This window comes from Diadema antillarum, unplaced genomic scaffold (assembly GCF_040938485.1).
Source record: "Diadema antillarum isolate AM-2024a unplaced genomic scaffold, OU_Dant_1.0 scf00000142, whole genome shotgun sequence".
In the NCBI taxonomy this organism is placed as follows: Eukaryota; Metazoa; Echinodermata; class Echinoidea; order Diadematoida; family Diadematidae; genus Diadema; species Diadema antillarum.
In genome coordinates this window covers 564,848-579,645 of record NW_027271031.1, presented here as the reverse complement: position 1 = coordinate 579,645, position 14,798 = coordinate 564,848, and the positions used below count along the sequence as shown (strand labels likewise).

Below are 14,798 nucleotides of genomic sequence, written 5' to 3'. Positions count from 1 at the left end.
AAGTTCTAAATCTCCACTATACGTAACTTCACTCAAACAAGCAACGGAAAACGGCTCTGCCATGTTGTAAATCAATGGATAATTACTAGAGAAACAAGGTGTTGTCTCTGAAAGAGCACGTGCTTCGAAGACTCAGATTAATTTTTCCCTGAAAGCAAATTTTTCACCAATTTCTATCTAAACATCATATAGGCAAAAGTCCTCATTCCAAAAATCAAAACACAATGAGAGTATTCAGCGTAAATGAAGGCATTGCTCTTTCAAATTCACTCTTGGTGTTACAGCGCCGTTTGCCAGACTTAAAAGAGTCATGAAAGAGAGTCCGTCAACCCACACTCTCATATTTTCCTCGAAATTCAGATTAAAATCATCCAACATAATTGAGAGAATGAGTAGAATCAAGATCAATACTCATGGTCTTTACAATATCCTTCCAACGTCTTGTCTTAAAACTAACTTGAATCGGTTTGTATCGCGGTGTAATAAATGGCAAGCTACTATGTGGATAGTTTTCTAATAATTACCAAGAATCGCACTGAAATGACTAAAATAGAAGAAAACGAAATATCTATAAAAAAATGGAAAGACGTGTTCGAAGTCACAAGAGGACACGAGGAATTGAGTGAACTACCCGATATCAAGTGAGAGTCACAAGGAGTTAAAAAGTCATTTGAGAGTCACTGGAAGGTGACAACAGTGATCGATGGAGAAGGTGGAAATGACATAAGAGTCAAAGATGTTTGGAATATAAAGTTCCCCTCTTTAGTTACGTCTTTTGTTTGCCCGAGCAAACGAGACACACATACACATTTCACAAACAAATGCAAAAACGTCGGGTATATCATAAGTTACAGTTCATTATTCCGAAGGTTCGGTAATCCGAAAAATGAAATAAGGTTCGATATTTTTTTCCAAGGCTTACTAATCCGAAAATAGAATGATTTTCGTAATTCTGAAAGTTCGTTCCAATAGTACACACCTTCTTTTCTTTTTCGGATAAACGAATCATTGGACTAACAAACCTTCTGAAGTACGTCACAAATGATCGAATTAACAATTTTCTCTTTCTTTTTCATTTTCGCATTAATTTTCGCATCAACTTCGGAATAACGAACCTTCGAAACCTTATTTCAGTTTCGGATTTGGTAAAATCGAAACTTCGGAATAACAAACATCACCCATATCATCATCATCATCATCTTCGTCATCATCATTTTTCACACAAACACAGACACACAGAGCGTTTTTAAGTAAGTGGGAAGATAAGATGTAAACGATAATCAACCATATCATCATCAGTATCATCATCATTATCATCATCATCATCACCATCATCATCATCATCAGACACACAAACACACATCGCGTTTTTAAGTATGAGGGAGAATGAGATGTTTACGAACATCACCCATATCACCATCATCATCATCATCATTATCATCACCATGATCATTATCATCATCATCATCATCATCAGACACAGACACAAACATGTTTTTAAGTACATGTACATGTATGTGGGAAGATGAGATTTAAACGACATTGACTTACGAGTAGAACACGTCGGCCCCGTGTACCCATTTCTGCAGATGCATCTATCCGGCGTAACGCAGTAGCCCCCGTTCATGCAATTCAAATGACAAGACACTGTGGGAGATAAAGAGAGAGAAAGTGCGAGCGATTAGGAGAATATTCGACATACCTTGGAGCCATTTATCATTCCATCATTACGAGGCATCATTTCGAAAAGAAGAAACCGAATACATACATATATATATATATATATATATATATATATATATATATATATATATACAGCGTGTCCTAGAAAAAACGAAACCGGGTTTCCATGCAACTTTTCACTATCGAAATCATACATTTTCTTTATGAGATATACATCAATGAACAGATAAACTTTTCTTCTTTCATTTGATGTACAACTTAATGTTCATCGTTCATGCATGACTGAGTTAGTGGTGCTACCAAATTTTCATTTGCACGCGCAAATTGTGACTTTAAGTGAATTTTTCAGACTTTTAATGCTACGTTTTTGAAAAAAAAAGTTCGTTAGCCAAATATTCATATTTCCTTCTTTCATATGAGACCTAACGCGTCAAATATGAATAACGCATGCTTGAGAAAAATTTGCATGAAAACATGCTTCATTTCTACCGATTCTACGGATAGTCGAAAAAAAAGCATTCAGCTCTCCCGACTTAGCATTTGACAATGGGCTCATCTGCACCATTGAATTCACACAAAACAGCCGCAGTGCTACAGTGAATGTTGCTCGGGGGTGGGGGGGGGGGGGGAGGAGGTATTTGCAGATAATGCTGTATGAGACGGAAAGCCCTCTGTTGTCATTTATTTAGAATAAGCTATGAGACATAACCAAAATTACTGAAGACTAATATCGTGAGTATGTTCAGGCTGCACTCAGTCCAATGGCTATGGGAAATCAACATTACAACAATGATACACATTTTGATGATTTTGTACCTCAAACTAATTTCGCTGTTTTCATTCCTGTGTACATTTCCCTCACGCGTGGATAGTCCTTCATCACTGACAGGGTTTTCATGTTTTTGAAGGGGGAAGCGAAGCAAAAAGATAGGGTACATCACTTTATTTATCACTGAACGTGCGCTTCTAACATTTCAAAGGTGCAAGTGCAGGGCAAAAAGTCGTCTTTTTCGGGGGGGGGGGGTCGGAAGGTTTTTTCGGTCCGTTTCTCCGACCCCACCTTCCCAAACATTCCGCTGATGAATACCCTTTGCTCTGTAGTTAGCTGCATGGTCAGGCAAGCTCATGATCATGTGCTAATTTAAGACCCTATTCACAACCGAACCGTCAGTAAAAATCTCTTTTACCCCCTCAATTCATGTTTGTGTATAATTCATTGAAGCATGAAGGCCATTGTTATCTGTCAAGTTGGGCATGTCGGGAAAGCTAACTGGCTTCTTATTTACTATCTATCCATCTGGGTAAAATGGAAGTATATTTTCAAATTCAGTTTTCACGAGCAGGCGTTGATCTTTTCTGACGCATGGGATATCGTATGAAAGGAAAAAGAATGGATATTAAGGCTATGATTTTATTTTTTTGCAAAAGATTGCTGAAAAAGTCTGAAAGACTCATTCAAAATCGACATTTGCTCGTGCAAATGAAAATTTAGTAGCACTACTGTCTATTGTTCTAACTCAGTCATGCACGAATTTTGAGCAATTAGTTGTGTATCAAATGAAAGAAGAGAATATCTTTCAATCCATGTACAACTCATAAAGCAAATATGTAATTATGATCGCAAAGAGTTGCAACGAAACTCGGTTTCGTTTTTTATGGGACACGTTGTATATATATATATATATGTATATATATATATATATATATATATATATATATATATATATATATATATATAAGAGAGAGAGAGAGAGAGAGAGAGAGAGAGAGAGAGAGAGAGAGAGAGAGAGAGAGAGAAAGGGGGAGGGGGAGATGTATATGGATATACCAGTGAATATATTGACATAGTGGAAAACATTCCTGCACGACATTAGTATCATGTTCGCCAGTTTAGCTAACAGCAAATGATACACATAATATTCTACGACCGCAAACTCACCATTGATCAAACTATCTAATAAAAAAATGGGGTTTAAAGAAAAGAAATAAGTAAAATATATCACTGTGAAGCAATCACACTTATAATAAAAGATTCTGACATGCAGCGCTTCTGTGCACACGGAGATATCGTATATTCAGAAGCCGTATGGATATACTCGACATCGTCTTGACTTGAAACTATGTACCGTAAAACGGGGTGAATAGGGACAAATTTAAAGTTCTAATGATTGTATTTTTATGCCTCCGCAACGAAGTGGCCGGAGGCATTATGTTTTCGGGTCGTCCGTCCGTCCGTCCGTCCGTCCCGTTTTGTTTTTGTCTATATCTCAAGAACCGTGTGGTGGTTTTACATCAAACTTGGTATGAGGGTATATCCTTGGGGGATAATACTTTGTGTGGATTTTAGGGTCACAGGGTCAAAGGTCAAAGGTCACAGGTTATTTTGTGAAAAAAAATTGAAATTTCATGTTTTTCTCCATATCTCGCAAATGGTTCAAGGTATCTTCATGGAACTTAGTATATATGCTTGTACCGATGGGCAGTGATTATCTAGGGAAGTTGGGGGTCGTGGGTCAAAGGTCAGGGGGTCAAAGGTCAAGGTCAACTCCTCAAAATATCACTACTTTCCTTATATTTATGCAATGAATGAAGGTTTTTTTTTTTAACTTGATGTATACATGTATTACCCAATATATATTCTGTGGGAAGTTTCTTACTAAAAGGTCAAAGGTCAAAGGTCAAGTGAAAGTGCTGAATTGCACTTTTTCCTCCATATCTCAAAAGTACTCAAGATATCATCATGAAACTTACATATTTATGCATGTTCAACCTAACAGTGATTCTCTTTTGAACTGTGAGGTCAAAGGTCAAAGGCCAGGTTGAGATGATGCTATTTTCCCATTTGATACTGAAATTATACTTTTTCTCAATACCTTGAAAAATCACTCAATGCATAAACTTATAAAAGGGTCAAAGTCAAGTAAAAATCATCAGTTCCCCAAATACCTGCACTCTGACATTTTAATCATTCATCCAATTGAACCTAGTTCTAGGAAAGTGAACATTCAGCACATTTGTGTCAAACCTGTCATTTTAATATTTTGCCAATTGTTTGAAACTGTCATCACACATTGTCAAGACATTGTACTACAGACCTATTAGGAGAACCATGCATTATGGCGGAGGCATATCAGTCGCCGTAGCGATATATCTAGTTTTTCATGCAGCCCAGAGACTCAATCTTATGTGGGGATTTTATGTCCACCTAAAATACCTTTGATTTGGTATTGTGAAAGAAAATAAATATTTGGGGGAAAAGTATGTTTTTTGATAAAATGATGCTGTCCCTGTTGACCCCAAATTTGGGGTCAACAGGGACAACACTAATTTTGATCCAAAAAAAAGCTGTTTGGAGGCATTTTTTTTTCAATCCATCCAATGAATTGGATTAAGGGAACAACTACAGAGTTTAGAAATGATATACAAACATTTAAGAGCAATTTATTCCATTGTTAAATCAATCATTAACAAAAATTTCAACAGCCCAAGAAAATGAGCTGATACAAAAAAAAATGTGACCCATCAGGTCAAAGGTTAAGATTGAAAAATGAGTCAAAACTTTACTAATCCATTGAATTGCACTCAAATATTAACCCACTTCTTCTTCAAGTGGCAAATCATGATGTACAATCTTATTCATACACTCTAAATTCAGTGTAACTTGACTCTTATGATGCCGGGGATATTTTGGGAGTTCTTACAGCAATTATGAGCTGGCACCTATAGTAGGGGTCTGACTCAAACAGATGTGTTATTGGCATTAAAACATGCAGAAGACAGAGAAAATGGTCATGAAATACAAGTGGAAAAGTCCTAGCCTGTCTTAGGCAGTGCAAAAATTCCCAAGAGGGTGGGTGGGGCCGGGGTTCCCAGACCCTTCCTCCCCAAGTTAGGGTTAAGACAGCAAAGTTCACTCTCATCTATGTATACAAAAGTGAAGCCACATATCCAAAGATCTTATTGCTCTCTTGTCAAGAGATTTAGAATAAAAATTCACACATTTGGAAATAGCTGGACATAACAAACATTTCAGAGCAATTTATGACAATATAATACTTAATCATACAGAAAATTTAAAGGGCCAGTCAAACGACACTATGGTGTCCCTATTCACCCCAGTCTAACTGATTTTTTGCCCAAGAGAAGAAAAAATGTGCTGTCACAAATTCCTGTTGAAATAATTATTTCAAATTTAAAGGTGTGTTGTAGGACCTAATAGGCTAGATTCATGAACCTTTTTAGCGAATTTTATTAATCAATGGCAACAGGAGCAGAAAAGTTTTGACCGCCCTGATTTTTTTGTGATTTTTTGAAAACTTTTTATTTGGACCTCCTGTACCCTTTAAAAAATTGTTCACATCAGGTGGACCACTTTCTGGACACTGTTGGATGGTCCTTCCATCCTGTGATAAAAATACGAAAAAAAGTTCAAGCAAATTTGAAACATGCACATTCAAAAAACTTTTCTCGGTTTTGTCCCTATTCACCTCGCCGTCCCTTTTCACCCCGTTTTACGGTACACCAACGTCTGAATATATCTATATATATGAAGAGTTTGTTTGCAAAAACCTATAAGTCCATATTTGTCAAATGGAGATATTCGCGATTGAAGGTCAAGGAAAATAAAGAGAATAATAAGAAAATCTTTACTTCTTTTGACCAAAACTTCAAAAATGAACTTTTATATGTAGTGACCAATATATCATTTAAAAGGTATTATTTTGTACTTTATGACAGAGACCGTACTTCAAAATCTTCAAAAATGGACTTATCGGTTTTTGCAAACAAACTCTTCATATATATATAGTTTCACAGGATAAAAAGTTTCATGAGAAGCTCATAAATATGTATGATCTCTCCCATGCGCAGTACAAACTTTTGCACTGGTTTTTGGTATTGTGTCTAGTACGTTCGTTCCGTAAAATCAGTAAAATGTTGAAATGTTTAAACACTTTTTTTCAGTTGTTATTCTAAGCGAAGAAACAAGCCAGCTGCAAGCAGCAACGAAAGAAAATCAGATGAAAATTGCATTGAATTGTATGAGCACGGAGACACGCGCAAGACAACCGGAAGTGACAATGGCACCGAGGAATCCCACAATGCATCTGTGACAGAGCTTTTTAGCATCCGCAGAAAACTTGGCAATACCGAGAATTGCGCAATCCTCCTCAGATGTCTTTGCGCGTGAGAGATGTTCAGCTTATGTAGTATGCGCTTTAATAATATTAAAGTGCATACTATATTACTATATTATGTCATTGTGAGAAAAAGAAATGAGGCGTTCTACAAAAACAGCGTCAAGGTGATGAGACCCGAAATGGATCATGCCAATAGACAACTCATTCCGACACTGTAACCCTAGAAACTGTCCAAATACTCGTAAGGTTTTGCTGAAATATACGCTCATTTCTTTACATTTGTTTGTTACAATTTCATCGATGTCGAACCATGTAAGTTTTCTCAGAGAGCTAAGAAGAGCTTCACCGTTGGTAAAGAAACTTCTTGAAAACGTGTGTGGACAGAAGGATCATCCTCCTCGATGAAGATGGTGATGACTATAATATGATGACATCGTTATCATCTTCTTCTTATCATCATCATCTTTATCATTATCATGAAATACAGATAACCTATATATAACTGTGGCACGAAATGTCGATTTCATAAGTGATCAACGAGGAGATACCTCGGAGCGGGAAGGTTGGCCCGATTTGGATATATTCGAGAATCCTCGTAATGGTTTGTGTATAGCTTTGTCACTGATCTCTATGTAAGTACACACACAGCCCAGGAATCTCGACTCGAGTCGACCACTACCAATGACCAAGCAGAATGCTTCGATGCAAATTATTCGTTGAAGGGCGCCACCTGTGATTTTCGAACGTACACCGATGGGCAGCGATTGGAGATCGATTCAATCGGTGCCACCCATGTCTCCCTGGAGCGCTACCGCGTCTTTATTGTTCAAATTATCAGTGACTTTGGACGATCACGTTTAGAAGAGCATGATAACAAACAAGCTCTTTTATAAGTCTGAAAACCTTCTATCTCCCCTTTAAGAACTATACAAACAGTGTACGCTCAAGGACTTTTTTCTAGGGAGATAGAGACAGAGGTTTGTGATCATTATCGTATAGTTTCTAGAATAAAACAATTAGTATCAAAATGAGCAATAGACATATAGCTCAATCAAAAATCCTATCTTCAAAATTCTTATGCCCTCCAGGGACACAGCCAAACAAGAAAATTACGAAAAGTGGGCAAAACGAAAGAATTTAGTGAAAACAACAACAACAACAAAGGTATCCGCCAAAGGCAGGCCTAAATAGAAACATAATCATGAATAAGAAGGGGAAAATACAATTAATATAATGTGCTGAAGGAGATGAAAGGAATGATTATGGTAAATGAACGTATTGAGAAGGCCAGGAATGACGTATTAAAGGTAATTTTGATCTCCAGCTGCGTAAATACACATTTTTTTTCTTTGTTAATTTCTTTTTCGCCCACTGAAGGCAGCTCTAGAGCAAGGCGAGTCAGAGTAGTCAACAAGGCACATGGTTTGTCAAGGTCAGAATGTAGAATTAACAAACAAGCTGGTTGTGTGTCGCCTAATAATGGGTTCCAGCACTGCGCACACACTCTATCATACAAACCAAATACATATGTTTATGGGCAAGTTGGTGTGTTGACAAGTTGTAGGGATGCCGATTTCTGCGTAATTACGGGCGTTGCCAGACAACTTAAGGTTTAATTCTTTTTCCCCCAAGACATGCATTGTGAAGCTCACATTATATCTTTCAAACATTCTTACTGCCAAGACTTAGCGGGAATATGAGAGGGGGGAGGAGTTAAGACACTCGCTGTAACTGATGCGTTCAACTTGCTGATCAACTGATAGGGAAAAAGAAAGTTTTGCAGTATCTGGCGGCGTGTTAAGATTTGTTCTTTCATTTTTTTACTATTAGAGATAAAAGAAGACGAATAATGGCTCATTTATGCAGGGGCGTCACCAGCTTTTTTTCAAGGGGGGTGCGTTTTGACAGTAAATGTAAACTGTGAGATTTTTTTTTAATGTGATTCATTGGCTCCTGTGTCATCATGTACATTTACACATACTCTGTATATTGTACATTATACATGTGATTGTATACATGCAAGAATCTTTCGCTATGAAGGACTATATACGGGGTACATTATTGTGACGGTGTGAGATCCTCGGCGATGATCCATTCCGCTCCTTCAGTGCGGAGGGTGTTAGAGGGGGATACCCCCTCCCACTGTAGGAACGTTTTGAAAAAAAAAAACAAGAGTGTAAAAGTCGCGTTTACAGAGCATGGGAAAAATAAAAATATCATGAAGGACTATTACGGGGGTACATTATGTGACGGTGTGAGATCCTCGGCGAGGGAGCGAAGCAACCGAGCGGGAGAGGGTGTAAGAGGGGGATACCCCTCCCACGGAGGGACGTTAGTTTTTGTAAAAAGAAAAAAAAAGGAGAATTGCAGAACAATTAAATGCGAGCGAGCGGAGCGACCGAGCTTGAAAATTTTGATATTTTACAATCCCAAACTGCGGTTTGTAGCTTATATTTTTTCGCTTTGGAAATGAAGGGGGCGCACCGGGCGCAACTGCTTACAATTACTGGCAGCAACATTAGGATAATGGCATAACGAGTAAATGCGAGCGATTGGAATGAGCGAGCTTGAAAATTTATTGACATTTTACAGTCCAAAAACTGCCGTTTTTAGCTCTATCTTTTCGCTTTGGAGATTAAAGGGGGGTGGCGCATCGGGCGCAACTGCTGGCAAGTACTGGCAGCAACGTCAGGAGAATGGCACAACGATTAAATGCGAGCGAGCGAAGCGAGCGAGCTCGAAAATTTTGGCATTTCACAGTTTAAAAAATGCCGTTTTTAGCTACATTTTTCGCTTTGAAAATTTAGGGGGGGGGGGGCACCGGGCGCGACAGTTGGCAATTACTGGCAGTAACATCAGGAGAATGGCAAAGCGATTAAATGCGAGCGAGCTTGAAAATGTTGACATTTTAAATTTAAAAAATTACCGTTTGTAGCTATATTTTTCTCTTTGGAAATTAAGCAGGGCGCACCGGGCGCAACCGCTGGCAATTACTGGCAACAACATCAGGAGAATGGGATAACGATTCAAATGCGAGCGAGCGGAGCGAGCCACTTTGAAAATTTTGACATTTTACAGGCAAAAAAAACTTCCGTTTGTAGCTATATTTCTTCGCTTTGGAAATTAAGGGGCGCACAGGGCGCAACTGCTGGCAATTACTGGCAGTAACATCAGGAGAATGGCATAAAATTGAATGCGAGCGAGCAGAACGAGTGAGCTTTAAAATTTTGACACAGTCAAAAAAACTGCCGTTTGTAGCTATATTTTTTCGTTTTCGAAATTAAGGGGGGGGGGGTGGCGCACAGGGCACAACTGCTGGCAATTACTGGCAGCAACATCAGGAGAATGGCATAACGATTACATTGTCTGTATCACTTCAGTCAATCAATTTTCCTTACAACGTTTTTGTCACCCCAAGGTTCCGCAATTATGTTTTCTCAATTTACTTTGTTTTGATTATGCAACCTTATTTTATGATACCAAAGAAAGTGAAATGTTTATGTTCTTTTCGAAAAATGAAATAAAGTTTGAATTGAATTGATTAAAATGCGAGCGAGCGGAGCGAGCGAGTTTGAAAATTTTGACATTTTACACTCTAAAAACTGCCGTTTGTAGCTATTCCTTTTCGCTTTGGAAATTAAGGAGGGGTGGCGCACCGGGCGCAACTGCTGGCAATTTAATACTGGCAGCAACATCAGGAGAATGGCACAGCGATTAAAAACGAGCGAGCGGAGCGAGCGAGCGTGAAAATTTTGACATTTTACAGTCCCAAAACTGCCGTTTGTAACTATGTTTTTTCGCTTTGGAAATTAGGGGGGAGGGGGAGGCGGTGTGCCACTGATAGTCAAGGATGTCGGTTTATGTTCATGATTGGGGGAGGTATGACCAGCGAGGGGGCGTCGAAGTGACCAAGCGGGGGAAGGACGTCTAAAATCTGCACTTTAGAGCATCCCCTAATTGTTTGTGTTTGTGTGTGTGTGTTTTATACATGGAAAAGTTGGGAAATAGCCCAGGTCAAGTCTTATTATTGGCAATGCAAGGCATTTTTTTATAGACTATAGTATGTAAAACAACACTCAGTGATCTAGCTTTGATATAACAAAGTGTAAGGTACAGAGGTGTACATTCTACATCACATGGCGCAACATTGCAGCGACTCTTTGCCGTTCGGATGTTCTGAGTACACTGCTCCATCCTGCTTATCATTCAGAATGCCAACCAGAAATCACGCTGAATCACAATCTTTTGTCGGCTCCGGGCTTTTTGAACAATGTTTCACACTATTGATGCCTCTTTAATTATGGATAAAAGAAATCTTAGAGAAAAAAAAAATAATTTCTTGCTCACCCTTTCATGTCAATTTCAAAAGCAGTTTACCAACCCTTGAATTACCATTTTGATCTTTTTTTTTTTTCAACCAGCGCCGCCCCCCCCCCCGTTACGCCACTGATTGGAGACCTATAATGGGGGAGGGGGTGGGCGTGGTATCTCCCTACCATGCGACGGAGCTTTTGTATTTTCTGAAGTGATAATCCGTTGCACAATGAATGAAATATACCTTACGTATACAGTACGGGCGATAGATAGTAAACACGTGATGTACATGTATAGCATCAGTGCTGCCAGAGCCGGGGTGCGATTGTTTTTGTTTTTTGTTTTGTTTTTGTTTTGTTTAGTTTTCCTCCTGGTGGAAAAAAAAAATAAGAAGAAAAATGAAAAAAGAACAATTTTTTAGTGTCCGGCGTTGAGGTCGCTCGCAGACTGAAGCGTTTTTTTTTTTTTTTTTTTTTTTTTTTTTTTTTTTTTTTAAGGTTCTGAAGGGGGTGCGTTCGCACCCAGCGCACCCCCCTGGTGACGCCCATGCATTTATGTATTAAGTTTATCTGAGGAAACACCGCTTTTCTACGTAACCCAATCTTGCCAATAGCATTATTTCATCAGATGAAAGAAAAAGGCGGTTCATACTAAAACATTCAGAATTTACGTCTGCCATGATCTAAGACGCTGAATTTATTTTATATCACAGCGTGTGTCTGCTTCCAGATCACACTTAAAAAGAAGAAAAAAAAAGAACATAATCAAAAGTTAGACTAAGTGTTTTGGAGTCCTTTTTAAATTTTTTTTAAGGAGTTCATAATCATACCAACATCCGGTGTTACAATACCACACGAAATCTACCAAAGTGACTTAATTACATATTTTGAAATGCACGAAAGAAGATATCCCATGATATCAAAGCCAACAATACACAGCTGATTAAGTCGGTTGGGTAAGAACGAGCGTTCATAGTTCTCATGTCGCATTGCTTGATTTTTCGTATTGATACGTTTCGCGCCATGATTCCGCAACGCGCAAAGTTTTTGCCGCATCGTTTCATGACTTTTTCCATTGAAGTCTCCCGCATATTTTGAGACCAAATTTGCGACGCCCGGGTACTTTGTTCTGATGTTACGTAATATTTTGCACATGCATGTCAACCCGAAAACAGCTCTAATTCATGATATCGTGTGCAAATCCATTGCAAATTGTGTGTCTTTTTTTTAATTGACATAAATTAGATTATTTCAACTTTAAATCATTGAAATTAATAAATTCTAATGTAGATAAGCTTGAAAGAGTGCCTGCAATAAATTTTGGGGAAAAACAATAGAAAACAAAAGGTTGAAAAAACATTGAAATTCATAAGAAATTTAAAAAAACAATAAAAAACAAAAGAAATTGATTTGGATTGTGCTTTTTTTTACAAGAAAATTGTTTAATGTGTCTTGAGGAATTCTGACACAAAAATTTAGAAATCCTTCAGTCTTTTTAATGGAGTTACAGGGGGATATGATTTCATGCATAAATTTGCATAATTAATTTACTAAAAATAGAAATTCAATATTTTTTGATTGTATGACTGTGCAATCTTGTAGTTGACATCCAGCTCTATATGTTCAGGCAAAATTTTGCGGCAATCGCGCCATCAGCGGCCGAGATCTGAAGGGGGGGGGGGGGTCAAATTGACCCCCTTCAGTAAAAACTTGGTCTCAAATAGCCCAGTTAGAATGGGGTTAACATGGTTCAAAGATAGACAGTTTTCTCTCGGAATGAAGTTGGCTCAACCTTCTTTCTTCTTTTTTTTTTCTTGCACATGCATCAATCAGAGAGATCGTTATACTGGATGCAGCATGCGCATTCGTTGGGAAACAATTCTTCGAAAAAGCTGGAGCAAGAAGCAGGAGCATGCGAACAGGCCGCGTAATAGTTGTGTACATCAATAGAAAGGATCCACGGGGGAGGCCAACGAAACGCTCGGTTCAACAAGATCAGCACCAATATTTCAAGCATGTTATTGTCTTTAAATACGGACAGGTTGGTTATGGTAACGAGGAGTTAAAGAAACGAACTAACAGCAAAATAAACGTGCGAATTAGTGCAGAGTGCATGCATGAAACCGGAAATGGTCTTCTAAATGGTGAATTCACTAGCTTACACGCTTACTCAGAGCAGCAAACCGAATATACTTTACTATCTCTATCCATTGCGTGTGTTTGTGTGCGTGTGTATTGGGTGCGTATTCCAAAGCACCTCATTTTCTTCAGTGTTGCTTGTTGGCAAAAACTCCTTTTGAACTGTCACGTTTAACTCACGGGGCGGTCCTATCATATAAATGCTATGGAATTTTTGAATCATGCCATTGTGCTAATAGTGTAATCATTGGTTTATGATGATTGATGACTAGCATACCAAGTAAAAGATGATATCAAAACGAATAACTAACATCATCTTGAGATTCAAGCGCGCAAAATTGAGAGAGTGAAGCTGCTATAAGATTTTGATAGCGCATGCATGGATATGGCTTTGAAATCTAGCTAGATGTGACTAATATGACAGAAGTAAAATGCATGGATTTCTCATGCCGTCGTGAATATTATATTTGATGAATGTCGTTTTGGGCGATATATGTTTTATAATTTTCATTTAAATATTTTATGAGGTGCACTTACTAATTTCACACGTGCGTCCCGAAAACCCAGGCCAACAGTGGCATCTGTTAAAAGCTGTGCAGCGACCATTGTTTAAACACGCAGGTTCACAAAGTGCTGTAGTGGAGTGTGAATAAATTCGCATGGATATCATTATATTGATATTATAACAGTTTTGTTTCTTACTCCATGATATAGCTTTTTCTACCTTTTCATATACTTCCCTTTTCTTCTCTTCTTCGTCGTAGGTTGAAAAGGCAAAGAGCAGTAGTGGTATTAGGGCGACAGAGAAAGCACACAACAAAGCAACGAAAAAATGCAAGAAAATCTAACAGCGAAAACAAGGAGACGCTATGGTTAAATAAAAGCTGATTGTTATCATAGAGCTTTATACAAAGAGATTGTGCGATAAGAACAGAAAACTTCGACCCACGAAGAGATATCATACGGACATAAACGACATTATGATTGAAATGCAGTGGACCATTAATACATCTGAGGGTGGACGTTGACGAGTAACTCGAAATGACCTTACCGAGGGTGGACTAAGGACTGCAGAGTCTGCAAAAACTGTGACATGATTTTGTAACTGTTTGTTGCTTTTAATGCCGCGATTCATCGAGCTCGAATTGTACGAGTAATTCGATCGCTAGATTTCCTCGCATTAAAAGGCTGGTGCCACTGAAATGCCAAGATTATAATTCCATTGTAAGGTAATCGCGTTGCAGGAATTCAGGGTATTACAGTATACGAATGTTTGAGTAACTCCTCCAGTACCATAAAAGTAGCTGTCTGAATACAGCGCAAATGATATTTCAAGGTGGCCGAGTTGCAAGGGTTATAGTAAACTGACAGTATACGCTTAGTGCCTCCCCCCCCCCCCCAAAAAACAAAAACAAACACAAAACAAACAAACAATCAAACAAATAAACAAATAAACAAATTGCCTCTATGCTGAGGGGCCTACACGTCCCTTCAAGTTGATTGGAACTCCTTTAAGAATAAAAGG

The 14,798-nt window shown here is 38.3% G+C and overlaps 1 protein-coding gene across 1 annotated transcript in view; it reads right to left on the bottom strand.

The window, feature by feature from the left end:
* Positions 1–14,798, bottom strand: part of LOC139721374 (von Willebrand factor D and EGF domain-containing protein-like) — a 140,239-nt gene that overhangs the window by 16,502 nt on the left and 108,939 nt on the right. Inside the window, exons 25-26 of the mRNA XM_071632688.1 lie at positions 13,811–13,906; positions 1,552–1,647 (exon numbers count right to left, since the gene is read on the bottom strand). Coding sequence (XP_071488789.1) covers positions 1,552–1,647; positions 13,811–13,906 — 192 coding nt within the window. The remainder of the gene's footprint in view (positions 1–1,551; positions 1,648–13,810; positions 13,907–14,798) is intronic.